This window comes from Uranotaenia lowii, chromosome 1, assembly GCF_029784155.1.
Source record: "Uranotaenia lowii strain MFRU-FL chromosome 1, ASM2978415v1, whole genome shotgun sequence".
Classification (NCBI taxonomy): Eukaryota; Metazoa; Arthropoda; class Insecta; order Diptera; family Culicidae; genus Uranotaenia; species Uranotaenia lowii.
Genome location: NC_073691.1, coordinates 194,942,798 through 194,970,135, shown reverse-complemented (window position 1 = coordinate 194,970,135; position 27,338 = coordinate 194,942,798). Strand labels below are relative to the sequence as shown.

Here is a 27,338-nt window from a genome sequence, read left to right as displayed (position 1 = left end):
ACTAACAATATTAATTGATAAGGACTTTAATACGAACAAGGAGTACTACTTTCAATAAATTTTCCAAGCCTATTTGCTTACTTGCGCCAAAATGCTTCTTGTCAAAGACAGGTTTTGCTTTCAACAGCATTCAGCAACCGTACATAAAGCATTGATCGTTCAGAAATGGTGAAAACAGAGTTCACCGTCACCGGATTTGAACCCACTAGACTTCTGCTAAGGAAGTTGGATAACGTTGGGCATCCGAGGTTGAACACATTTAGAATCGTTTGGTAAATATTTGGAACTAAATGCCTAACTAAGTCGTACGTGCGGCTTGCAAAGACTACGAAAAGCGTCTACACGGTTCACTGAGGTGAAAAATTGGAATTCGTGTACTTACATTGTAATCTTACTACTTAGAGCAAGTTCACTGGTGTTGGGAAAAGGTGGTAGAACTTTTGACATTTTGAAAATTTTACCATGCAAAAATGTTTTCAAGATCTTGGGGCGTTGTATTTTTTTAACAACACTGTTTCTATTTCAGCCGTATGTGATAGAAATATTGCTATTTTTGCATCACAGCATGCGAAAATACAACACGTGTTGTAAAAAAACCAGAAGGCCACACACAGATCTTGAAAATGTTTTTACATGGCAAAATTTTCAAAATGTGCCGTAAGTGTCAAAATTTCTACCACTTTTTCCCAACACCAGTGAACTTGCTCTTAGATGTAGATGATTTTGATATCCATTCCGAAGAGAAATAAAATTGTTTTATGAAATAATCAAAGTGTATCACTTTCACGTTGCCACCCTGTAGTGTCTACTTATAAATTATACAGGCGATCCTTTAAAATTATGTTAGAAATTTAAGCTGTATTTTAAGGAAAGTAACTTTGATCATCATACTTTCAACAATTATAAACAGGGCAAAATAAATCAATAAAGAGTTGTTATGAGGCATTGTTGAGCGTGTAATGATCACGACGACTGAAAACACTGGAGATTTGCAACACTTGCCTGTGTCATTCAACGTTTGGTTTTTTCACTCACGTGCAGGGCTGTCAGGTGGTTTCGTCAAAAATCAGGACAACGCGAAGTTAAAAATCAGGATTTTTCAGGACACCTCTTGATTCATAAAAATAATAAGGACTTCTGCTTAGTTTGCATGAATAAAGGCGCAATACAGGTGCTGTAAACGCCTTGATTTATGCAACAACAGTACGCAGCTTGTATAAAGCTGACTCTTTAGCTAAAGCAGGAAGAAATGAAATACCTTTGTTTATACCTCTCCCAGCCCAAGACATAAAACGCCTAGTTGAAGACAGAATAAGAGCTGAATGGGAACAAAATTGGTACGCTTCTTCAAATTTCCTGACAAGGATTAAGAAATGTATATACCACTAAATGGAATAACCGCAGGAACGCTTCTGAACAGCGAGTTCTGAGTAGGTTTTAAGAATAGGACATACTCGATTAACTCATTCATTCCTTTTCGAGAAAGACTCGCAACCTGTCTGTCAATTCTGTGGAGTACGGATTACTATTCAACATATTCTCGTTGATTGTGATGGATATGATCAAGCCAGACGAGATCATGGAATAACCGGAGATATCTGCGGAATTCTACACAACGATCCAATCGAATGAAACAGCAATTTTAAGCTTCATGAAAGCTATATTGAAATGTTCAATGAAATTTAAGTTAGGACACTTAGGATATCATTATTTTAATTAGCTTTTAAGAAACTTTAAGATACGAATGCCATGAAAATGGTAAAATGTCTTTAATAAAATAATAACAATAAGTACGCAGCTTGAAGATTATCATCTGTTAAATCGGTTTAACTATTTTCTAACCTATTTGTTCGATTTTCGCATAGTTTAACTTAAAAATTCGATCATATTTGAGAAGCTTTTATGAAAATCAGAACAAATCAGGACAAGTTTTCATAAATTAGGATAACTCGAAAGTTTTTAAAAATCAGGACGGTCTCTCGAATCCTGATAAATCAGGACACCTGGCACCTCTGCTCACGTGCTGACTGACTTCGGACGAGTAAAGTTAAGTAAAGTTTTATTCTCTTTAAGTTGTGATATTGCATTAATGTGTTCAATTTTGTTCTAAAGTTAAACCCCAATAGGTTACAGGTCCCGTGTAAAGTAATGATTCGTATTATTGTGAACAAGTTAGAGACTAATTCGTTCTGAGTAGGCCAAGGGTAGAAAACAGAAAAAAAATGCTCAAATGTCAAATTCGTCAGATACAATCACCGTTCAGTAAGCAAGTGTCAAATTTTGTTTCATTAGAATGATGATTATAAAAAGTTTTTTTTTAAATTTTTGAGAGAGTTTTGCATTGGACAGATTAACAAGTTTCACTAAACTGAGAATGCCTCATCTATAAAAAAAAGACAATAGTTTTGTTAATTTTGTTTGTCTCCGGCGCGAGTTTTTATCATAAACGATTACAACTCTTCAAAAAGTGCTCAGTTTTCTGCCAAAAAGTAAAAAAAAGTGCTGCAGCGAATTTCTATTCGCCTGCCCTAGTGAGTACGTAAACTTTTTGCTCAATCTACACAAAATGTCTATCATATGCATAATGTTTTGATGCTTCGAGCAATAAAGTTATTCAGCTTAGAAATGTATCATCATTACAGAAATATTAAAAAAAACCAACTAGGTTTTCTCGTGACGAAATTGTTACAATTTTTGTGCTCCGGAAAATAAGCTCTTATGATCGTTAAGTCATCTTGATCTACAATGTACGTACTGCAACATGATCTACACATTGTTCTTATATTTTCACTATCATGAAATTTATGATTTTTCACTGTAATCTATTTTAAAAGACGTTTTCACTTTAACTTGTTGACTCGGGACACGATGAGCATTTTCTGCCGTAGAATCTAGCAGCGAGTTCAATTCGATTAGGTTCACTGAATTTTACAATAACTTTATGAAGAGATTCATCACCCTTTTATTTAAATTTGATATGCGATGATAATACTTCTAAATAAATTCTACCCGCTGAGAGAGAGTCTTGAGATGTCCCTATTAAGGAGTGTTTCGAAAATAAGTTATAAACACTTTTTTTTCATTGTATTGATTTTATTGATGATTCAAACAAAGAAACAGTTTGGAAGTGTTTTAAAAAGCTTATTCTTACAGTTTATAAAGAAATACAAGTAAAAAGGTAATTAGTGATAATATTCTCGGACTTTCGACTTGACGCGTTTCATTAGGTTTTGTACAGCTGATTGATCACACTTCTTGGCCGCAGCATTCTAATTTTTTTTGAAAACCGTCTTGGTCCTGTTTGCCTTACCATCCTTCTTGAAAACTCTCTTGACGATAGCCCAATATCGTTCCATGATTCGAAGCTGGGGGCAGTTTGATGGGTTAATATCTTTCTTAACGAAATCTACATCGTTATCCTCAAACCATCTAAAAGTGAATTTAGCGTAGTGAGCTGACGCCAAATCCGGCCAGAACAATGGTGGAGTCGTTATGTTTCTTAAATGGTGGCAGCAACCTTTTCTGCAAACACTCCTTTTAGTAGATATCGGCATTTGTTGTTCCTTTTGTAAAGAAACTCGCCGACTTCAATCCGCAGGAGCAGATTGCCTGTCACACAAGCACTTTCTGGCCAATTTTTTCCACCTCAATCGACTTCTCGTGGTCACTCACATTCTCCCCAATAGCTGCATTGTAGAATTGTGGTCCCGGAAGAGTATTGGAATCCTTTTTTACATAAGTTTCATCGTCCGTGAGAATGCACGCATCTGGCTTCTGCAAAATCCGATGATACAGCTTCCGAGCTCTGGTTTTGGCTCGTGATTTTTTTTCAGCCGTTTGTTTGGACACTTTCTACTTCTTGTATGTCTTCAGGTTATTCCGCTCCTTGGTCCGCTGTACCATTCCGATCGAGGTCCCAGCTTTTTTCGCCAAATCCCGTATGGACATCGATCGATTCCGGTTGATTACCTTACGGTCCAGATTTGGGTCAAATGGTCCTAATTTTCCGCCTCTTCCTGGCAAAACATCGAACGTATAGTGTTTCCCGGACTTGTGGATGATGGATTTTACGCTCGCAGGATGAATGCCGAAACGTTTCACCACTTCATTAATCGAGATGCCCAAGTGTCCAACACACGAATTTTAACTTCTTTTTTAATTCGCGACATTTTGGGAGAAACGAATGTTTCAAACGTAAACAAAGCGCTGGTTCACTCTTGACAGATCAAGATGCTAGATACAGGTGAGCACCGTTGTGTGCGTTCACGCGTTAGTAAGTAGAAGTTTATGGCCCTTATTCTGCGCCGCGCGTGACGTGATGGTAGTCGACTCACCCAAGTCACGCTATTCCAGTAGTCGGTTTAGGTGAGGAACGTCACTTCGGATGAACTTTTTGAGTTCTTACCCTATTCTGATAGTCACCGTGGGTGAGAATCGTCGCATTCGGGTTACGATTTTAGGTGACAATTGTCGGTACCTTTTCAGGTGGCGACGAGAGAGAAATTGAATGGAAAATTGATACAAAATGGAATAATTATGCTCTAAACGTTTAATTACACTAAAGTATGACAGTTTTAGAATCAATCAAAACAAAAATCACTTCAATTTTTGATTTTTTCAATCATTTGTGCAGCAAAAAAAATGTTTACTAGACGTTGAAAATAAATTCAAACATATAGAATTGAAAGAGGTTATAATTTCATTTTATACAACTTCATTTACATGCATCGAAATTTGAAAAAAACACATTTTTTGCACTTCACTAAATCTTATCCGATTCCCGTCGTGGGGGGTATTTCACTTTCACCCGGTAATGTTGTTTTCGAACAAAATAAGCTTTGAAGTCCTGTACTGAACCGTTGTTTATCCACGTCGAGGTGTCGTATCCCATGTGTTGATCCGTATGCAAAGGACCAGTTGATTGAGGCAGCAGCCGTCGATTTCCGCTTTTCTGGTGGATGTTTTTTTCAAGCCGCTCCAGGAACCAAACATATATGACCAAATTCTGTCCGATTCGCTTTATTCGCAACTCCAAAAGTGATTCCAGCTGCTTGCTTAAATCTTGCAACCCGATAGTGCCCGTTTGCGTAACGAAATTTGTACATTTTGATTTAAAATTTAATTTTAACATTTGGAATCGCGAACGAAATAAATACAAACCGAACAAATTTGACACTTGAGTTCACTCGGTCGCTCACCAGAAATGAACATCTGTCACTTTACCCATATCGACTCCGGGAATAAGGTGACAAATCTCACGGTGACTCGAGGTGAGGTGACAATCGTCACGTCACGCGCGGCGCAGAATAAGGGCCTATGTTTATAGTTAATTATGTTAATTATGTTTAAAGTTAATTTTCGATACACTCCTTAAAAAGGACATCACTTTTCACCGATAAGGCCGAAAAATTAAAGTAACAAATTATTCAATAACTAAAAATAAGTCATACAATGCAAATGTTTAAAATCATAAAAAAGGTTGGATCCCAGCAAAAAGGTTATCGGCAGGATACATTCTTCGCTGGTTCGGAACCATACATCTAAAAGTGGCAGGAGCCAAGCTGATGCTGTTTTGATATCGGATTCCACTGCAACCGAAGTTTCTACAACTGATTAGTCTACATCCTGTAGATTTATTTTGATACAGCACACTTCAAAATTTTGAACACCTTTGCGGTTATTTTCAACTGGATTTAATACCTGTTGTTCCTTATTCAAACTTGCTTCTTCCTCAGTTAGAACGCGCCTACTCAAACTCAAAAAAAAAAGATGTAGGTGTTTTTTCATAAAATTAATCAACATTTGTTGGAACTGAAGATCGTTAGTCTTTATTAGAGCGTTTTCACTGGTATTGGGAAAACTTATGGCTCATTTTGAAAACTTTACCATGCAAAAACATTTCCAAGATCTTCAATTTAGTTCAGCCTTCAGTTTTTTTTACAACACGTGTTTTCTATTTTCGCATGCTGTGATGCAAAAATAGCTCGATTTCTATCACATACGGCTGAAATAGAAACAGTGATGTAAAAAAATACAAGGCCGTAAGATCTTGAAAACATTTTTGCATGGTAAAATTTTCAAAATGTCAAAATTTCTACTAAATTTTCCCAACACACCAGTTAACTTGCTCTTATGCGCCACAGTAGAAGAGTTATTTAAAACATGGGCAGTGCTTTTTAAAAAGAATAGCCGACATACGAAAAGAATAACATTAGCAACCAACAGTAGCATAAGAAAAGTTAGGACTATCTATAGCAATGCTGATTCAAAAACTAATTGGCTGGCATGCAAATAATGTTCTGTTGATTGACACATTGATTGATAAAGATGCTTTCCGGAAGAAAAATACATTAAGTAAAAGTAGTAAATAAGAGAATAGTATAGGATAAGAATCATCGTTGGATATTTTATCACATATACGGTAAGTAGACTTTTGCTTGTATAATTCAATTACATACATCAGGTTGCGATTTCGAAAGTGAAATGAGGGATTGGTTTTTCCATAAATCATTTATTTTTCTTTCGAAAGCTTGTTTGCGCTGTGAGGCCTAAGGAGCCGAGTGATATTTTTCTTTTTTTAGAAAATTTCAACAGTTTATTTTGTTTTTTTCAGTACAACTTTTTAACTTTACTATTATTTGTATGCAGAACTTTCATCCGGCTTTATGATATGGCAAGGCAAGGATCGCCAGACATAAAACACCACCAGGGAAGTTTCCGAACATTGGGCTATACCTCAACTATTGTTGAACTCTGAAGAGTATTTTCGTTCTTATATTTTCAGTTCCTTTTCCGATAATCCCGTTGATATTGACGGTAAGTTATAACTTTTATCAAAACAGTTTCATGAGGATACAAATATAAAATACAAAATAGTTACATACATTCGACTGGTGAGCTTTCATTGCTTCGAAATTTTCTTTCGGCTCTTAGTCAGACTCCTGAGCCCAGTTGGGCGTATGGAGTACCTAATGTAGATACAAAAAGCGAAATGGGGATATATAAGGGCACATTGTCGAAGCTAAGAGGGGGTAAGTGCAAATATTGAATAATTTGTTGGAATGTTCAAGAGGAATTTACAACTAAGGGAGAAAGTATAGGAATACCTGTTTGAAGAAGCTGGTAGGCTGGTTAGTCTCTTAGATTCCACCAATGGATTTTATTACATGTTTGACATGTGAGACACTTGGATTTGAGACATCCACAGGTTAGGGGAGTGGAAATATAATAAAAAATAATTCAAATTTTCAATAAATTAGGACAAATTCTACACAAATTTTTGTGTGGGAAAATTGCATACAATCTATATTGCGTAGAATCCAGAAAACGAGTTATTTAGGATCGTAAGCTTCAGAAATTTCGAATACAAAAGATGAAAAAATTTCCATCTATTACAGTTTTAACTGTTTCAATTATCGGAAAAAATTATCAAATTATCATTTAATATTTTAAACTTTATTTATTTTTATCTTCGGGATTTGATTTTTTTTTAAATGTTCAGGCTGGGACCAATATTTTCAGGTTTTATGTATGAACATTCTGGCTAGCACGTCTGCTATGATCGCTGGTTCGTCGAGAAGAGAGCGCTTTTCCCTCAATTAGCACACAGGCTTCTACGATGATTTCTATGGTGTCTATGAGGGCTAAGGGTGGTTTTTCAACCAACTTTGATTCACCAAATTCTAACACGATGGGAACAGAAGGTTTGGTCGGACAGTTGCCATGGAAGGTCGGATCCTTGAAAGGTCGGCGAGTCGGAAGCCAGCGGAAGGTCGTCGTGCCATTGGTGAGGCGCCGGGCCAAAATAAGAGCATCGTGCCGGAACCAAAAAGGTCGTCGGACCGAAGCCACTGCTAGATCGTCGGACCGGTGCAATGGAATGTAGCTGGGCTGAGACAAAAAAGCAGTCGTCGTGCCAGATCCACTGGTAGGACGTCGTACCGCAAAGCCATGGGAGGTTGGCTGGCCGGTATCACGGAACGTTGTCAAATCAGGAAACAGGTGGTGGTCGTCGAACTAGGAGTCACTGGAGGACTTACGAGCGGGTCACCATGGAAGGTCGTCAAGCCGGTGCCATAGAGGTCGTCGGAACGGTAAGTCAAGTGGAGGTCGTCGGGCTGGAACCATTGGGTTGCGTCAGGCCTCAAAAAAGGCGTCGAGGTACAGGAGTAAACTTCGAGCAAGGGATCCAAGACCAGAATTTAGCTGGTAAGTCATCGGATCGGAGCTAGGTGGAGGTTGCCGGATCGTCGACCCAGGAATCATGGAAGATCGACGGGCTGGAGTCAGTCTTGTAAGTGGTCCCCATCGTTTGAACTTTTTTGAGACATCCACAACACATCGTTCTTGATAATCATGGAGAGCGCTTCAGTGTGATCGGAGAGCAACAAAAAATGTCAAATGAAATTTGGATCTTTGTAGTGGTTAGTCGTTTGACTTTCATTCCACAGGAGAGAGTGAAGGATGGCATTTTCTTATTGAATCTGTAGGTCCTGCTGTGTGGAAAAAACAGGCGACGTCGTAAACTGTCGGGAAAGTGGGTCGTTTGACCATCAAATCATATTTTTCGTTTGTCATAGCACGAATATCGTTTGACAATAACATCACTGATAAAAGCAGGCTGTACGACTGTCAGAGAAAATGTCGATGGTTTACAAGTCTGGCTGGAGCCACTGGTAGATTGTCAAGCCGGAAGCCAGAAGGTCGTCGAGCTGCAACAGGGGTGAGAGCGTTGTGCAATGAAGGCAACGAATGAGGTCCGGTGCGTGCGTTGAAGAGGAGCAACCCCATCTTCAGGAAGAGCCGCCGGAGGCAGTTAGAAGACTACGGAATGCGTGTGTTGAGGACAGTGTTGCCAGATGTCTACGGATTATTAGCACTTCTACGGATTTTCATCATTTCCTACTGATTTTCTACGGATTATCGAAAAATTAAAGGGATTCTGCGGATAAAAGAAAATTCTACCTGACGACCAAAAAAAAAGTCATCAGGTTTCTTTTTGCCAAAATAAGTACATTTCTCGTTTTTCGACAAACGTACAGTTTTTAGCTGTTTGAAATCTTGCTGAGGAGCAGTGTTGAGATTCGTCTCATCGAAACAATCGATGAGATTAATGCAATGATGTGTGTTTATTATATGTAAACAACTAGTAAACTTTAGTATAAAAGCAAGTTATAAGAGCAAGTTCACTCGTGTTGGGAAAAATCTGTAGAAATTTTGACACTTGAAGCACATTTTGAAAATTTCACCATGCTGAAATGTTTTCAAGATCTTTGGCGTTGAATTTTTTTACAACACTGTTTCTATTTCAGCCGTATGTGATAGAAATCGAGCTAGTTTTGCATCACAGCATGCGAAAATACAACACGTGTTGTATAAAACCTAGAAGGCCGCAGATCTTGAAATGTTTTTACATGGTAAAGTTTTCAAAATGTGCTTAAAGTGTCAAAATTTCTACCACTTCTCCCCAACAGGAGTTAACTTGTTCTAAAAGTAAAATAAAGTATTCCAAGTTCTACCCTCAAGTCCATGCTTTCTACTGCCCAAAGTGCTTCCAACAACAGTACATAGGTACTAACAAGTTCTGAAGAGTTTAGTCGCAACTTCAAACTAAAACTAGACACTTCAAGAAATTTATCAAGACCAAATTTGAGGAAATCGGTTCTGTGCTTGTCAGTCATCGCGCAGTAACGAGAAGATGGGTTTTTTTTTCTAACATCAGTTAAATTTATCAACAAAAAATTGTGATATTGGCATCTATTTCGCCTGGATTTCATATAAATATGCAAAACTAACGACAACATAGAAAAACTTACCCTTTGACCGTGTCGTTGCTCGCAAGGATTCTTCAGAATTGACATTAAACGTCAGGGTAGTTGAAAATAATTTATTTCTCACCATTCACATGTAAACGCTTAGTCTTCCGCAGGCCACGCCGCATTAAACTTATCGATGAAATCATCTTCATCCTTCTCATCATCCGTTCCGCCAGCCTTTGCCTCAGGTGACGGGGATTGATCTTTTCTTATTGGTACGATGTCTAGATCAGCAAACAAATCTTGATGCTTTTGTTTGGAGGATTTTTTCTTTTGGTTTCTTTTTTTCTTTTTGGTTTGCTGGTTATACCCTTCTGTTTCCGGCTCTGGAATGTACAGCACATCGCCATTGTTCTTATAAATAGTGCCATACTTCTGGTTTCTTGTTGCCCATCTTTGCAAAGGATCGTCACCATAATACCGCATGGATTCAACCGAGCAGATCAATTGCCGATCAAGTTGATTGAGTCGTCGTTTGATTTCTTCCTGTTCATGCGTTATGAATTCATCCACCGGAATATTGGAGGGTGAATTATCGTGAAAGTTGAAGAATCCGTATCTCCGATCGTCGTTTGATCGATTTTGGGCACTGTAAAGGTTGCTATTTTGCCCTCCCGAAAAACGATTTGCAAAGTGATTTCTGTAATCATCGCGAGTTGTGCGGTTTGAATATTCGAAACAATTATCCAAACGAAGTCCAAGACCATGGTTTGAGTTGAATCGATTCGATTGGTTGTACACATTAGAGTTAGCACTGTAGGCAGGACCTGGATATTGATTATAGCGATCTTGTGATAGTCGATCGTTAAGGGAACTACGCTGCTGTAATTGGTACATGCGTTGATTTAGTCCGGAACCCAGAGATGGCGGCGTTGGGTCGTTTCTTGGCACGCCTGAAGGCATTGCCAAAGAGCTCATCAGAAAGTTTAGAATGTCAGTGGGTTGTTGGTTATTGGTGAAATGGCCTTGCCTCTGCTGCTGCGCGTTTGGAGGTCGTATCGATTGTTTTGTCGTTTCCATTTTAACCGGTTCAGTTGCTTTTTGTTTCTTTTTGGCATTGGGTTTCCGTTTTTTCGTGCCACAATTTTTGGCATTTTCAACTTTTGGAGGCGATGTAAAATCTGTCACTTCGCTGTTGTCGTTAGCGGGTTCGTCTTTTTTGGCTGATTCTGAAGTTTGCATCAAATCTGGAAGGGTAAGAACATTTAAATACTCTTTTTTTTTAATGTTGATTGTCTTATGTATTATTTTCGAAATTGTGAAATGATATTCAACTATTTCAAAGCATTTTTTTTTCAAATCAACAAAAACTTCTCGAAATCTTACGTATTCATTGAAACACCAGCCCAATAGTTTAAGAATTGTTTTTCTTAGATAACTTCAACGCAGCTACAGTTCTGTTTATCATTCCTACAGAAAAAATAAAGAAGTTTAGGTTTGACAAGGATTTTTTCATCAAACGAATATACGTCGAAAAAACCTTAAAAAATTGTTCGCTTAAAATCTTTTTTAGCTTACCCTATAGCTAGATTCCTCGGCGTAAAACTATGTAGAAATATCGCCGTTCTATCTCTTGGAGGTCACCAGATGCCCAAATTTTGTGAGAGTGTCCATAAAACGCAGATCTAGGTTTGTCAAGCAAGAAAATAAAACCCTGGTGTTTGGTAGCCTTGTACATTAACGCGCTAAGTGCTTTGTAGCTCATCCTGTAAAGATAATTTGAAAAAAAAAGTTATCTCAATAAACGTCCGGAATATTCGGTAAACTTACCAAAAACTGCTGAAATATTGGCATTCTGAGTGAGGTGCAGCTGTCCCACCTTTCCAAAAAAGGGTAGATCCATGACAGTTCGTAAAAGTGAGTTCATCTAGCTGTAGAGCCTAATGTCGGCAAGACCAAGTCGATGGAAATCAACACAGAAAATCCTTCCAACTTTATGGTAGCTGGGCAACAGGTTGAGAAAGTGGAGTGCTTGCAGTATCTTGGCAGCCAGATTACGCCTGATGGTCTCAAGTGGAGATGGATTGGGCACACGCTGCGAAGAGATTAAAATGAGATTTGCAGAGAGGCGCTTGACTGGAATCCAGATGGGCATCGAAGAAGATGCAGGCCCTGAAGCTCGGGGCGTCGTAGTCTAGCTGCTGAAAACCGCACAGTTGACGAAAACCTTAGCTGGCAGCAAGTGAAGACGCTGGCTCCGGATCGCCAGTAGTGGAGATCTTTATCTCAGCCCTATGCGTTGGTCAATCGACGCCGGACCCTTAGGTAGGTAGGTAGGTAGAGCCTAAAGATAATAAAAAGGAGTGATCAATGCTGAGTCAGTTATTTCACCGGAGTAGAATAACAGTTGTTCAACGTCTTATCTTACCTTTATAGTTTAAAAAACATAGAAGTCTGAGAAGGGGGAGAGTTAGGTTTCCATTTGGAGATTTCCACCCTTGAATATGAATCATTGTCAAATTTCTAACTATGTAGAATTTTAAATTCACATCAACGTTCGAACTCACTAGAAGTTCATATGTGAACTTACCTCATATTCCATGCTTTCGTTTTACTTCGAATTTCTATGTGCTTTCGCCGGTTTTAGGAATGAGATGTCATTGGGAAACGTTAGGAGGAGAGATTTTGTTAGCCTTGCGTATTGTTCCTTACTATCTCGGCCAATAGTTACGAGGGGAAGAAGGAAGTTTAGAGAGGGTTTAAGAGAATTCCAGTCGATCATTTTTCTCCTTTCGCTTGATTGTTGGATTTTGGTCGGCCTCGAGTACCCTTGTGTAAGTTTTGCTGCTGTTCTGTTCTCGGGTCAATCCTCAATTCGGAGATGATCTATCAGTGTACTGTTTCGGATATCCAAGTTCGCTTGGGTTTAAAAGGATTCAATAAAGAACATACTTAACGACGGGAAAAAGGAGCAGCTAAGCGTGTGTAAGTACAGTAAGAAGGAAGGGAAAGGATATGATGACGATGATCTGTAGGGCTGATATTCCCACGTAAAGATCCGACAGACAAACTCTAAAGAATAAGTACTGTGGTGAATATCACACACTGTTGATAGTAGTTTTTTTTTTATCGAAATACCGCTGTAGAAGGATGTTTCGTTAAAAAAAAGTTGATAATGCACTTCGAGTCTTCAATTTTTATTAAGGGCATTAACTCTAATTTTTACATTCGTATGATGTTTTTTTTGTACTGAAAACGGTACAGATGCAGTCCGTCTCACAGACGATTGTTAACATAGTAATAATTAAAAAAAAAATAAAAAGAGGTGAAATCAAACATTCGTTGGTTTCAGAATCGCATTCAAACTAATCTTCCGGCAAACCCATTAGTCGTAGCTGAAGTTTGACCTTTTCCGACATATCATTTTCTGAATTGTTTTGACAGAAAGATTGGCGACGCCATGGTGGTAAATCTGTAGGAGTGCGGCCATAAGGATTTCCTTGAGGAGCAGGAAAATTTCCTTGATGGAATGGTCGGTTTTGTTGTTGGAACGCGTTCATGTTTCCAAACGGCTGTTGTTGACCAAAGTTATTTCCTGGACTCCAAGAGCTGGACGACTGATCATGATTCCAATAACTCCAAGAATTATTCGTATTCGGTGGCCCATTTTGGTTCCAATTACTATTCGAACTTTGATAGAAAGGCCGGTCAAAGTTCCGAGAATTATCAATACCTCGATAGTGGGGCCCGCTTTGATTCCAATTTCTGTTAGGACCTACATCTTGGTTGCGATAACTGTCTGGTCCTTGATAGAAGGGTTGATTAAGGTTCCACGAATTATTCTCTCCTTCTCCCTGTGGCCCGAATCGGTTCCCATCTCTGTTTGGACTTTGATCACAAGAATTAATTGGCCCTCGATTCGAAGGTTGGCCTTGGTTCCAATAACTGTATGGAGCTCGATTTAAAGGCTGAGCTTGCTGTTGAAACTTATTGAATTGATTCTGAGCATTAACTGCACTACGGTCGAAAGGCTCGAAACAGTTTGCAGCTGAACTTTGCTTCCGATTTTCTGTTTCATTCGTTTCAGAATGAGCTTGAGTCTCACTTATAATTGTTGAGCTTTTATCTGTTTTATCCTTTGATTTTTGAACTGGAGAAACTGTCTTCTGTTGAGATGGAGGCTGATTTTTGTTGCTCGGAGACGATGGTGGGTTATTTGGCGTTTTACCGACAGATGCCAAAGTGTTGATGAGTGTATCACTGAATAAATTAGATAACTTCAAACTTCCGGGGTAGCGATTATGAAAAAGCAAAGCTGAATTTATAATCGTACTAGCGATCGCGGGATTGATCTGAGGAACCGATGGGTTTGCAACTAAACCTCGATTTTTCTGGAGTTGGAGATCATTTTCACCCAGCTGCAATCGCGCTTGCTTCTTCGGTGGTTCACAGGACTTTTTCTCCGTTTGTTCTTTCAAACGTAATGCTTCTTTCCTGGCCAGTTTTTTCTTTTGCGCTCTGGAAAGCGTTTTCGCAGAATTCGTTGGCTCCACCAACAACCAATCACCAATTTTAATGACATTTTTCTTGTCTAATTGCGTATCGTTCCTCACGAAATCTGCAAAGATGTTCAAAAAACATGAAGCAAATGTAACGGCCCTAAATAATAACTTCTGGTAAATGGGTTTGACCTCACAAACTATTGAAAATTATTATGTTTTTAAAACAGTTCACGCCATTGGAGGCATTTTAAAGCGCGATTTTCAGCTATATATAAGAATGGTTTTTGTATTCAAAATAGAGTTTGTAAATAAATGGTTATTGTTGATAAAAGTACACCTACAAGCAATTTTAATGAGAAGCAAATGCTTTTGGCAAATTAGTTTAGTGAAAACCAAGAAAGCCCATAAAAGAAGCTTTGGAAGATTCTTGCAAGAATTAAAACCAAAAAAACAAGTCTTCTAAAGTGAAGAAGTACTTAATTTACTCTCCAGAATTATACTTTTTTGTCGACAATATGTTTATTGATTTAGAAAAACAAAATGCAAATCTACTGTCAACAAACCAAAATCGTCAACTTTACTGATTTGTTGTTATTGATTTGTTATTCAACCTTTGGTTCGTTTGTAGAAGCCTCGTAATTGCTGACATTGAAGATTTATACAATTTTTAAACTTTCCTACATCCTGGCGGTCTGTCGACTGAATGTCTTCAGTTCTGCTTGAAAATGTTTCAACAATCTTCATCTTACTAAACTTTTCTTGAAAAGTTGGTTTCTTCTTGCGATTCTACCGAGGCTCACCTGCTGGTAAAGAAAGACAACTTGTCTCTCCTCAAGTCAGTGTCATTCAAAGTCTGCGTGGACCTTAGCCTGAAATCCATGGCATTAGATGCGAGAACCTGGCCAGCCGGTGTATTGTTTCGAGAATTTGAGGACTCCTCCGGTTCAAGAAACCTGTACAGGTGACCACGACTTCCTTCTATCTTCCTCTCGCATCGACAACGGTGATATGACTGATTCGTGTGGACTGCTGACCTTATCAGGTTCTCCACCGGGACGCAACGCATCAGGTCTTTTGGAGACCTCAGAGCCCATCGGCTCAGTCGCGCTAATTCCAGCCAGCGGCATCAGTCGTCCCGGCCCTGATGTCGATTGCGGCGAAGAGGTTCTCCATCCTGCATCGACAGGCAAGTATTACTTGTCCTTTGGAACTTCCCCACTACGTGACGCTATTTTGGGTTCCAGTCGTACCAACAGTGACTGGAAAGTGTTCTTTATGGAAAAATAATGGAGAGTAAGTGAAAACGCGAGTGGTTTCAACGAGATACTAAACAAGAGTGAGTTTTATTCAAATGCAAAAAGGACTGCTTTGATCTATTTTTAATATTTCTCGATTACTATGATCAACATCCCCCCTTTAATCGAGAATTCTTGAATTCCATGGAAGGACCTGACTTTTTGTAGTTTCTGTACCGGAACCGCCTTGGTGATAGTTTCCGACATTCGATTAGTTGACTCGACTTGGTGTAGTTCAATGGTTTTCTCCTTGAGCCAATAATATCGTCAAGCTCGGACTTGTTGCCGAAAACTGCTTTGTTGACCTCTCCGGATAACGGAACACCCGGATTAACGACCCTTGAATCTGGCTTTACCATTTTGTCTGCCCTCCTCTTTTCGGATTTTCCAATATTTGTATCTGCTTGTGGGGATTGTTGATGCGACAGCCTTTCGTCCCAGTTGAATGACCGTCGAAAATTCCTGCTTCTGACTTAGCTTCCCGCGGCCGACGCTTCACTGTGGGGGGTGGCAAATGCCCCATCTTTCTGTGCCACCATGCCAAATCTTCTTTTGGCTTTGCCGCATATGCAACGTCTTTGCCATACCGACGAAGTTTGTAGAGGCCATCTTGCTGATCACTAATCGCAATGACTTCGTCTTTGGAGTTGGAAACCGTGCACGAATCTCTCGTGAACACAACTCGATGTCCGAAACTACAAATCTGGCTTATAGACAATAGATTCGTCGCCAAATCTGGAATGCACATAACTTCTTTTATGTTTAAAATGCTACACTCACCTAAGACATCTGCTCGGAGTGTTGTGTTGTTACACATGTGTGATGAAGAACCGGAATCAAAAATCCAGGGATTGTTCGATTTCGCACAACGTTTCCGCACCATGAATGAAGAGTGCCTGTCCGGTTTCTGTGGACACTCGACAGCGTAATGCCTCTTCTGGTTGCACCTATAGCACACGATAGCTGACTTGTCTGGCTTACCGCTCGTAATCTTTTTCGGTTGACTTCGATGATTACCATAAAACGCCCTCTCGCAACTCGTCGCATCATCATCCGGCCACTTGACGTCCTGCAAAATCTTTGCTCGTATAGTGTCCGCCGTCATGTTGATTCCTGACGCATCGAGACCCATCACCATTGGTTCATACTGCTTCGGAAGTCCCATCAGAAGAATGTTCGACATCCACCGGTCGTTGACTTCGAACCCGATCTCAGCTAGCTTGTGCCTCGTGGTCATCAGCGAATTGACGTACACCTCGACCGATTCACAATCCCCTAGCCGTATCCCGGTCATCTGCCGAAGAAGGCCAGATTCCCGAAGATATCCGGTTTCTTGAAACGCTGCTTTCAGGCCATTCCACGCATCTTTAGCTGTCTGCGCGTTCTGTACCAAGCTGTAATTGATTGGCTCGATACTCAGACATATGGTTGCCAGAGCCCGTTCCGACAATTGCTGGGATGGTTCTTCCGTCGTAATCGCTGCCCATGTTCCTTCACGGATGAGCACCATTTTCATTGCAAATGACCAAGAGCTGTAATTTTCTTGGCCACGCAATCGCTCCCACAAAGGTAGGGAAATGCTGCCACCTGCAATCTGCGCTCTCGCAATCGTTTCGCTTCCCGCTTGACTGCTTCCTGAGAAATTCGCTTGCTGGCCGTTCCCGCTGGACATCGGTGTCCTCGAAAGTGCCCCGCTTCGCGCTTGTTGGCCATTCGATCCGCCTTGTCCAGTCATCCTCTTGCCGAAACACTATTTTTAATATTTCTCGATTACTATGATCAACAGTTCTCCTGCCAGTATCACTTTGACAACCATCCGCCCAACAAGAACATCTCCAATTCTACTGGAGTTTCTGCACGAGGACGCAGCGATCTAGGCACTTCTGAGAACCCTGAGCCCTTTAACTCAGTCGCGCTGTTTCCAGCCAGCGTCATAAGTCGTCCCGGTCCTGAGTTCGTTCCATAACCCTTTACTACAAGAATGTCGGGGGTATAAATTCCTGCTTGAGCGACTACCTGTTTGCGGCTTCGTGTTCCTGCTATGAGGTCATCGCCTACACAGAAACATGGCCTAATTACCGCACACTATCAAGTCAGATCTTCGACCCTGATTAGGCAGTGTTACCGTAGTGCCCGTAACAGCAAAAAAACTAGTGTGTTACTTGCCGTGAGGTCGAATCTCCCAACGCAGCTCACCGATGATAATTCCTGGTGCGATCTTGTATGGAATCGCATTGATCGTGTAGATCGAAAACTGTACTTATGCGTACTGTACCTGCCACCCGATAGCTCAAGAGATGTTGTCCTCGCTGAGTCGTTTTCACGCTGCATCTGCGAAGTAAGCTCCTTCTGCGCTCCAGAAGACGGCATACTTGCCATTGGTGACTTCAAGATCCCCGGTTTACAGTGGTGCTCTAACCATGGCAGCTTTCTGTACCCCATGAGCTTTACATAAGGTGCGGAGATATTTTGATGCTGTCACAAATACATCAGTATCTTCAGACTGGTATGCGTGCAATGCGGTCTGATTCGCATCAATGACGTCATAAGAGTTGTTTGGGTTGCAATTACGGAAGAGTTTTTGATTTAGATAACTTTTGTTTAAGGAAAAAATGACCAAGTGCTGCATAAAATCCTGCAAAATTTCGCAGGTCGACGCTAAGAAGCAAAATAGAGCAGTGAGTTTTCAGCAGCTACCGATGGAACCCGCGAAACGCAAAAAAAAAGGCTCGCGTTCTGTGGCCGTAAGGATGGATCCGGCATAAACGTGTGCTCCCAGCATTTCGAATTGACGGAGGTTGTCAATGTTTATATGGAAATCGCAAGGAGGGTTCTTATAAAATCTGGTAAGTATTTCTAACTTAGGCCATTATCGCAATATTCTTTATGTTTCGTTTTTTCTCTCAGCTTTGCCATCCATTCGTTGCCCTCCAACTGAGTCTGCTCGATCCATCAGAGCTAAAGTGCGGAACCGGAAGCAAATGGTCGAAGAACTTCTACAGAGAAATGCAAATGTAAACCCTGATCACGACGACAGTGGGATATTTGATTTGTCGTTGAAGAACACCGGCATCGAAGAGTCATCGTTTCCTCAATCAGCAAACTTATGTGGACTTGACCTGCTGTTAACTGCGATCCACAGTGCTGACCCGGTCGACACAAGTCGTGAAAGTAATCCGAGTAGTCTTGCGAACAATACTGTTTCTAACCAATCGTTGCTTTGTGAGGTGGCCATGGATGATGAACCGCTAGGAATACGCGCCGATGTGTCTGGGTAAGAAGCGACGTCGAATGTGAACCCTGAGCACGACGACAGTAGTATATTTGATTTGTCGTTGAAGAACACCGGCACCGAAGAGTCATCGTTTCCTCAATCAGCAAACTTATATGGACTTGACCTGCTTTGCACTGCGATCCACAGTGCTGACCCGGTCGAAACAAATCGTCAAAGTAATCCGAGTCGTCTTGCGAATAATACTGTTTCTGACCAACCGTTGCACGAAATCGCTTTTGATCCGGTACTGTCTACACCTGCAGATATGAACTTCGATGGTCTCGAGTTAATCTGTAAGGCGATCGAGATGGAGACGAACACACTGACCAAAACCATTTCAGTACCGAAGACGCTTACAAAAACTGCGTTACAACAGATAATCATTGATCAGCGGAAAACAATTAGCTCTTTACGTACACGGGTAAAACTTATAAATAAGCCACTATCATCAATATTCATTCAATACTTTATTCTAGGAGAAACAAAAGTATGCTAAAATTAAGTTTCTCCATCGTAAGTATGCGTTGGAGTTGAAAGCGCAGGAAAGGCAGATAGACTTGTTGCGGAAATCCAACAAAGAGCTTGTGCGTGTTCCAGAACAGTTGATCAAAAAAGAAGTAAATGAAGTTTTTGCAAAAGTTTTTACAAAAAATCAAACCGATTTGATTTTGGGATGCAAAAAGAAAGTTGGACGTCCGAGGAGATCATGACAGCATTTTCACTAAGGTATGATCGCTTTGTTAAAAATAACTTTGGTAAAACGATGACCAGGATGTTACCTCCGATATTACTTTGTCTTAAAATATCTTTTTGAAGCTTATCATATCACTGATTCATAAAATCATTATGTTATTACCAGATACCACAGTCAGCCAGCGTACGAGATAGTCAGAAAAGAGATGAAAATTCCTTTGCCCAGCCTACGTAGTCTTCGTGAGTATGCTTCAGGAATGCACATGCGAAGTGGTGTACTGAAGGATGTGTTATCAGTACTCGAAGCGACTGGGAAACACATGACGTCTTGAGAGCGAGTGGCAGTCTTGGCATATGATGAGATGGCCGTCAAAAACTCTGTTGAAATGGACACAAGGAACGACCAAATTGTGGGTCCGCATAAGGAAATGCAAGCTATCTCGATACGGGGTCTGTTTTCCAAATGGAAAACACCTGTATTTGCAGATTTTGATTGCCCAATGACCTTAGAGATTCTCAACGATGTTACTAGTCAATTGCACTCGATTGGATTCACAGTGGCAGCAGTCGTCCATGATTGTGGAGGCAACTTGTCTCTGTGGAAACAAGCCAATATAAGCCACGTTACAAAAAAACTTCTATCCAACACCCCGTCACAAAAGACGACATGTACTTTTTCCCCGATGGACCCCATTTGTTGCAACTCGTAAGGACTTGGTTGGTGAAGCACGGATTCTATTACAAAGGTATTTATAACTTTTAAAATGAAAGGAACCATCTGGAAGGAACACTTAATTATGCCTATTGTTCAGGAAAACTGATCACGAAATATTTTTTTTGGTTGAACTGATAAAAAAGGCGTCGACCTTGAATTCGCCTTTGAGTAAAACTGAAGGGGGTGTTAAAAATGTAGAATTTAACTCTATGTTCGAATTGAGTTTGAAACACATCACAGCTGAGGGCCCAGAAAAACAAAATGTTCGCTTAGCAGCAGAACTTCTTAGCCACACTACGGCGGTTGTTGGCCGAAGTAATCGATATTATAAATTCGTGGTTCGACGTTATGAACTCCTATAGCTTGCACCAATCAATACCTGATAAAAAGTGTTATGGATTAGCCGAAGAAGCTCAGAACAAAATACTTGATCAGATGGCCGAGCTTATGATTTGCTGTCAAATCTCAAATCTTGCCACCGTGAGCTGAGTTCGGAACGTCACCTGTTGCACCAAATTGTCGAAAGTGATCGATGTTGCGCTGCTTTGAAAATTTGGCTCCTCAACCAAGATACCATCTGATTCCAGCACAATTGCCAGATATGATGATATTTCGGATTCCAGAATCTTTGCTGGAGTAGCGTCACCTCGACTTGATTTGGATTCCACAACTGCTGGAGGACGTCGCTTCTGGATGTTTTTGGCAAGCACTGCACGTTCAACTCGCACTTTCGGATTACGTCACACGTGTTGCCCACGCTCTCGGTTAGTGGCAAGCTGGAACAGCCCAACAAATTTGATAACGCAACGATGGGGCTTTTGAAAACGACGTCGGCTTCCGTCGGCAAGCGGATGCTGACTGTCGTCTACCAGCAAAACGATTGTGGCTCGTGGTTTGGCGCCTCACGTACTTCCAGAGGTTTTTGCGCACCAACAGCATTTCCACCTTGAATCGTCAAGATTCATATCCGCCGCTGCGTAGCTTCTGGACCAGGAACTTGCTGTCTTCCATCTTCTAAGTAGGATCTAATGACTCAGATTGTTCAAGAATTCTTTTAGAATTGGCCCATAACCTTTAGGATTTAGCTGTAGATCAGATTGCATAAAACCAACTACAAGGTTTGACGGTTAACTATACTGTGATTTTATTTTATTTTATCTGGGATTTTAATGTGATTTTATAAGAAAAAAATTCTTTCTTAAATACATACTATCTTATTCTAAGTTATGGCACGCTGAGGTTGTCTGTAGCTATTCAGAACTGCATGTTTAACAGTTACTTTCTACTAGACATATCTCAGGTGGCGATGGAAATCCCGTGCTAAGTGTTAGTAAAAGTTTTTTTTCGTAAACATTGAAACCATGACAATTCGTGACGTCAGTTGCATTTCCAAACAAACAACATACAGCGAAAACTATAGAGAAAAAAATCATTTCCAACTGATGTTTACGATTCTCGCCTAGGATACATAAACATCCTGGCAAGTGACGTAGGTTTTGTTTACCTTTTTACTTCTTGAATAACGAGTTCTGGAATAGTGTGCGTGTTTGTTCGTCACTTTTCTTTGTACCTCATTGATTGCAATCCACCTAATGGCTGCCGAAAGTTGAATGCCTGGTTTACTTCTCTCAAGGTATTATTAATAGATCGCAATTCTCACGGAATGACTGCTCAGCCGATGTAACAAAAGCAGCTTATTGTTTTGATGCAACTAAATGCTTTTTCCTGTGCATAATTCGCTATCGAATATCGCGTTTACATTCCCGCTCGTGATGTCAATATGGTGGTGTGCTGCTCCAGCCTCTGAAGTAGCCAGATCCGGTGGCTTCAACAGTTTTTTTTATAAATGCCTCATTTGCCGTTCCATTGTGGATCCGAAAATGGCAAGGACGTTAACGACTTTGCTTACAGCAGCAGGTTTTAAATTACACTCAGGAGTGTCAAGGTCTAAGAACCTATTTTAAATTATTTGTTACTGTGCAAATTTGTAACAATTCTTTCATGCACAGTAAACGAAAATTACCTAATTCGGTAATTTTTTTACCGAAATCCTAACATGTGTAAATCGTTAAACTGTTCGGTAATTTTTTCGCTAAAAAATAAACGAACATCGGTAAATCGATGCTTCATTTACCGATGTTTGTTTATTTTTTACCGAAAAAATTACCGAACAGTTTAACGATTTACACATGTTAGGATTTCGGTAAAAAAATTACCGAACTCGGTAATTTTCGTTTACTGTGTGGACTTAGATTTAACCAACAAATTTTTTTTTCAAGTTTCGTTGTGAACCTTCAGTTTTCCTCAGGAACTGTCTAACATATAAAGGGTTCAAATTCAACATTCAGGTCCTTGTCTAGCCACGAGGTTCTTTTTGATTCAGGGTCGGATGAGCTCTTTTAATTTCTCGGTATTCAGAGTTTTTAGGCTTTGAGAGATTTCGGATGGGTGAATTTTGAAAGGTTTTTTATCGGGCTAACCTGGTATTTTCGGTAATGGATTAGTTAGCAGTCGGGAAATCGATGCATAATTCGTTTTAGTCAAGGCTAAGGTATAGCTTCTTTTATCTTGCTACTTTTAAGCTTGCAGAGTACGCGCTCTGGTTTGAGTTTTTACGGTATTGCAGTATAGTCATACGAAATCCTCCCCTCTACACAATAATCAACTTTTTCTTCTACCCATCAGATGATTCTAATAATTCAAAACGAAACATTATAACCCTTTTTTTGTCTATCTCCTTTTTCTTGTTTCTAACTTCCTGGAACGATAAATCCCTTGGCGTTCTATATCCGGTAAAAAATGAATAGGAGGGATTGTCTTATCCGATGATAAAAAGCAGTTAATAGTTTGAGGGAAGCAAATACTGTTTCCTTACAAAATCTACAATCGAGTATCGTGTCAACATATACCTACTTGTTCTTGTGTAAAATTTTCAATCGAGTATCGCGTTTACATTTCCGTTCGGTCAACTTGAGGTCAAAAGTGTTATGAACTTGGCCTTTGTTATGTTTTTAAGTGTTTGAATCTGCTTCTCGTTAATCTTGATCAAGTATATCACACATTGCTTTCGATTGAATAGACATGGCTGTGTCGAGCCTGCGATCCAATTGGAAGATGGTCCAGCCTGGTATTCAATTGAAAGGCAGTCGAACCGGGAATCCATCCGGAGGTGTCGAGCCGCTGAAGGGTCGTCGAATCGCTGGAAAGGTCGTCGAGCCTTGAGAAAGGGCTACGAACTGCAAGGAGCGTCGAGCTGACGGAAGCAGCGTTGCCAGATTGAAAACCGCTCAAGTCCGTAGATTTCGCAAAAATCGAAAAATGTACTGATTTCTGGAAAATAAAACTTGATGACCTTTTTTTTTTTGGTCGTCAGGTAGAATTTTCATTTATCAGCAGAATTCCTTGAAATTATTGGATAATCCGTAGAAAATGCTGAAAACCCGTAGATTTCGAGCATCGATCCGTAGCTCCGTAGAAATGCTTAAAATCCGTAGAAATACGGAGAAATTCGTAGATCTGGCAAGGCTGGACGTAAGGTAATCGTCGAGCGAACCGAAGGCGGGTTGTCAAGTGAGCCAGGAAATGGTCGTCGGGCGAAACCGGTTGAAGGTCATCGTGCTTAAGGCGAAGAGGTCCGCGGTGTGTGTCGTGAAGCAGTATCCACTTCAGGAGAAGCCGCCGGATATGTTGCAGTTGAATAACTGAGAACAGCGTGTGTCGAGGAAAAGGCATTCGGTAGTGCTCTGCAAATGTGAGCAACACAAGCAGGTAATTGATAACGCTAGGGGTTTTCTTTGTATAAAATAATGGCCCTTATTCTGCGCCGCGCGTGACGTGATGATAATTGAGTCACCCAAGTCACCCTATTCCAGCAGTCGGTTTAGGTGAGAAACGTCACTTCGGATGAACTTTGTGAGTTCTTACCCTATAATCGTAGTCACCGTGGGTGAGAATTGTCGCATTCGGGTGACGATTTTAGGTGAGGATTGTCGGTATGGATTTAGGTACCGACTAGGTAAAATTTTAACAGAAATTCATGTCAAAAGAGATTTTAAATGATAAAAGGGATACGACAACCTTAGCACTGAACGAAAAAGCTTGTTTTATTAGTTTTCAACCTCATTTGAAGCTTTTAAAATTGAAATTAAAAAAGTGCAATCAAAAACGGATTCTGGGTTTTGCATTTTGCAATCGGAATATTAATATGCAAATTCGATTGAATTTTATCTAAAATCTGAACCTGGAATGTTAATTGGAATCTGCAGCTAGGGCCTTGATTTTAGTATCGAAATTCCAATCCAAAAATTATCTTGTTTAATAAAATTGAATATGATGTAAACAATAACAGTTAATTGATTGCATTCAGCAAGTTCTTTAAAAAGTGTCTCCATGAAACCGACTTATGGACTTATGGTTAAGTTAATTGAACAAACACATTGAATCATTTTACTTGATCTTTATTTGTATCAGATTCAAATCATGTTCCATTAATCCAATATTATAGGGCACCATTTCCCGTTTGTTTGGATAACGTGCCACTATTAACCCTACCCTTTTTCGGAACACATTCCCGTCGCTGGGGGAAGCCGTCACTTAAATCTCAGATCACATACATACATCGGTATTTTCGGTCTCATTAAAGATTCGGTTTTAAATCCCACAGATCGTCTTTTTAATCGTCACCACCGGTATCTTCTTCCGCCGTATAAAGAACGAAAGAATTCCATCGAAAAGCGCAAGACGAACCTGAACACCGATGATACGGCTCATTGTTTCCATAGCCAAAACGATAATCACTAAAATAACCTGTTTTCCTCATTTCGGGAAACCTAAAATATTAATTATTAAAAATTATTATCGATTAAAAGAAGTAACTTATTTTTCCAACCTGAAATAGCTGCTAAGGTTGTCGCAGATACTTGGAAGCCTTTTTGCGCACCGGTTTGTGAGACAGCAGTCGCCCTTGCATGTTGTTCGAATTTTTGTTGCTCCAGTTTGATGCTGTTTCTGAAATCCGGACTGGGCTGGAATTTCCAACTTTTGTAGCCAAATTTGTCCTTTTTTTCAACTTGATCAGCTTGCTAACACCGTACAATCCGATAATTGTCCAAGACAGGGCACAATTTTCACTCGTTGTTTTTAAATTCAATTTTCAAAAACCGAATCGTAAACACCGGCACAACACAATCAGAGCAAATTTCGCCATTATGCTAGATGGGTTCATCCAGTCACTCAGCTCGGAATGAGTATCTGTCACTTGCTCTCACCTCACTTAAACCGACTGTCGGAATAAGGTGACAAGAGTCGAGTGACGGTGGGGTGACTCGCCAACTGTCACGTCACTCGCGGCGCAGAATAAGGGCCAATGGGTTTACTTACAATGAAGTCATCCAGTTTTAACCATAGAATAGTGCGTTTATCTCTCCTTTCCACTCCGTCCGAAAGTGCTCCCTGTTCAACACACTCGCAGTCGCATCGACCTTTCTGAATTCTGATTATTCATATCCATCGAAAAGTAGAACTTCACTTACGGGATGGTTCAAATTTGAGGAAGCACATTGCTCCCTGTACGAAATTCACGACCGTGTATCGCGTTTACGTATAAATACGCTCGACGTTACTTAAATAGACTTTTAATGAAAAGGGCTCGATATTAAAGGTTTTTTTTTCTTCAATTACATCGAAATGTTTGTAACAGAAATTTTTGTTTGCAAGATCTAAAAGATGAACTTGTTTATGTTAACTGCGAGATATTATTATTAATTTTTTTAGTTGAATATTTTGAGGCGCCTTGGCCAGGAATGACATCATAATAAAATTGGAAATTCTTCAAAAATATAAATCTTACAATATGCTATTATTATTGTTATTATTATTCTTTATTAGATCCATGGTCTATTACTAGTACAATGAAATGAATGAGCCGATTTATCTTGTCGAAGTATGTTGATTACTCAAGTTAGAGTATATATTTATAAATCGAAGAAGACAAGTAATACAAACACTGTTTAAACACCACTAAGCTTCAAAAATGTATTCATCGTAGTCGGTTGCCTAGTTCCATGCTGCATTGAACTGGTCGGTGAAATTGTCCTCCACTGGCTCCAGGGTTTCTTTCTCGGGTGAGCCAGAACCTTCTTTTCGAATCGGTACCATCTCTACACCAGCAAACACATTTTTGTAGCGGTAGCCCTTCATAAAATGTGGTTTCTTGGCATCTTTTTTGCCAGCTCCCTGACTTGAGTTGCGCTTGCGTTCGTGCTTCAAGGCCGCCGGATTGGGCACATACATAACGTCACCGTTGTCTTGGAAAATCGTACCTTTCTGTTTGTTGGAAGATTGATTGGGGCGTTTAGGAATAGGACGGTTCCTGCCGCGTACTGGCAATCTGTTGAGCGGTGGGTTATCGGGTGATGGCTGCCTCGTTGCCTCCACAGAAGAAATCAACTGCGCATCAAGCTGCTCCAATCGCCGTTTGATGGCTTGCTGCTTGCGCATGATGTATTCGTCGATCTCTTCATCCGGAATATTAGACGGTATATCCACATCAATCATATCGCCATCAGAGTCTTCCCGGCGCCCTTGATCAAAATTATTTATAGGGCTATATTGATTTCGGTGAAACTCACGATGATCAGGTCTAACCCCGAAACGATCCTCGAATTGATTTTCAAATCGATTATCTAAACGATCTTCAAATCGCTGCTCAGAACGATTTTCAAAGCGATCGTCGCAACGATTTTCAAAGCGATCGTCGAAACGATTTTCAAAACGATCTTCAAAGCGGTTTTCAACGCGATCTTCAAATTGATTTTCAAACCTATTATCGAATCGACGCGGAGGACTGAAACGATTCGGCTGGCCCATCGGATTAAAGGGATTTTGTTCGAATGGATGCGGCTGATCGAAGCTATCTTCAAACTGAACGGACGAGTTGAAGGGACGAGGAGGAAAATCCCGGTGCTGAAACTGGTCCATCTGATGATTGAAGGGACCTTGATTGCAGGGACCTTGATTGAAGGGACCTTGATTGAAGGGACCTTGATTGAAGGGACCTTGATTGAAAGGACCTTGATCGAAGGGATGGTTTGGCTGTTGCTGAAA

The 27,338-nt window shown here is 40.3% G+C and overlaps 1 protein-coding gene across 1 annotated transcript in view; it reads right to left on the bottom strand.

Moving 5' to 3' along the window:
* Positions 1 to 9,873: 9,873 nt before the first annotated feature.
* The window catches only part of LOC129742230 (uncharacterized), a 107,251-nt gene continuing 89,786 nt past the window's right edge, over positions 9,874 to 27,338 (bottom strand). Inside the window, exon 8 of the mRNA XM_055734116.1 lies at positions 9,874 to 11,002. Coding sequence (XP_055590091.1) covers positions 9,915 to 11,002 — 1,088 coding nt within the window. The 3' untranslated portion in view covers positions 9,874 to 9,914. The remainder of the gene's footprint in view (positions 11,003 to 27,338) is intronic.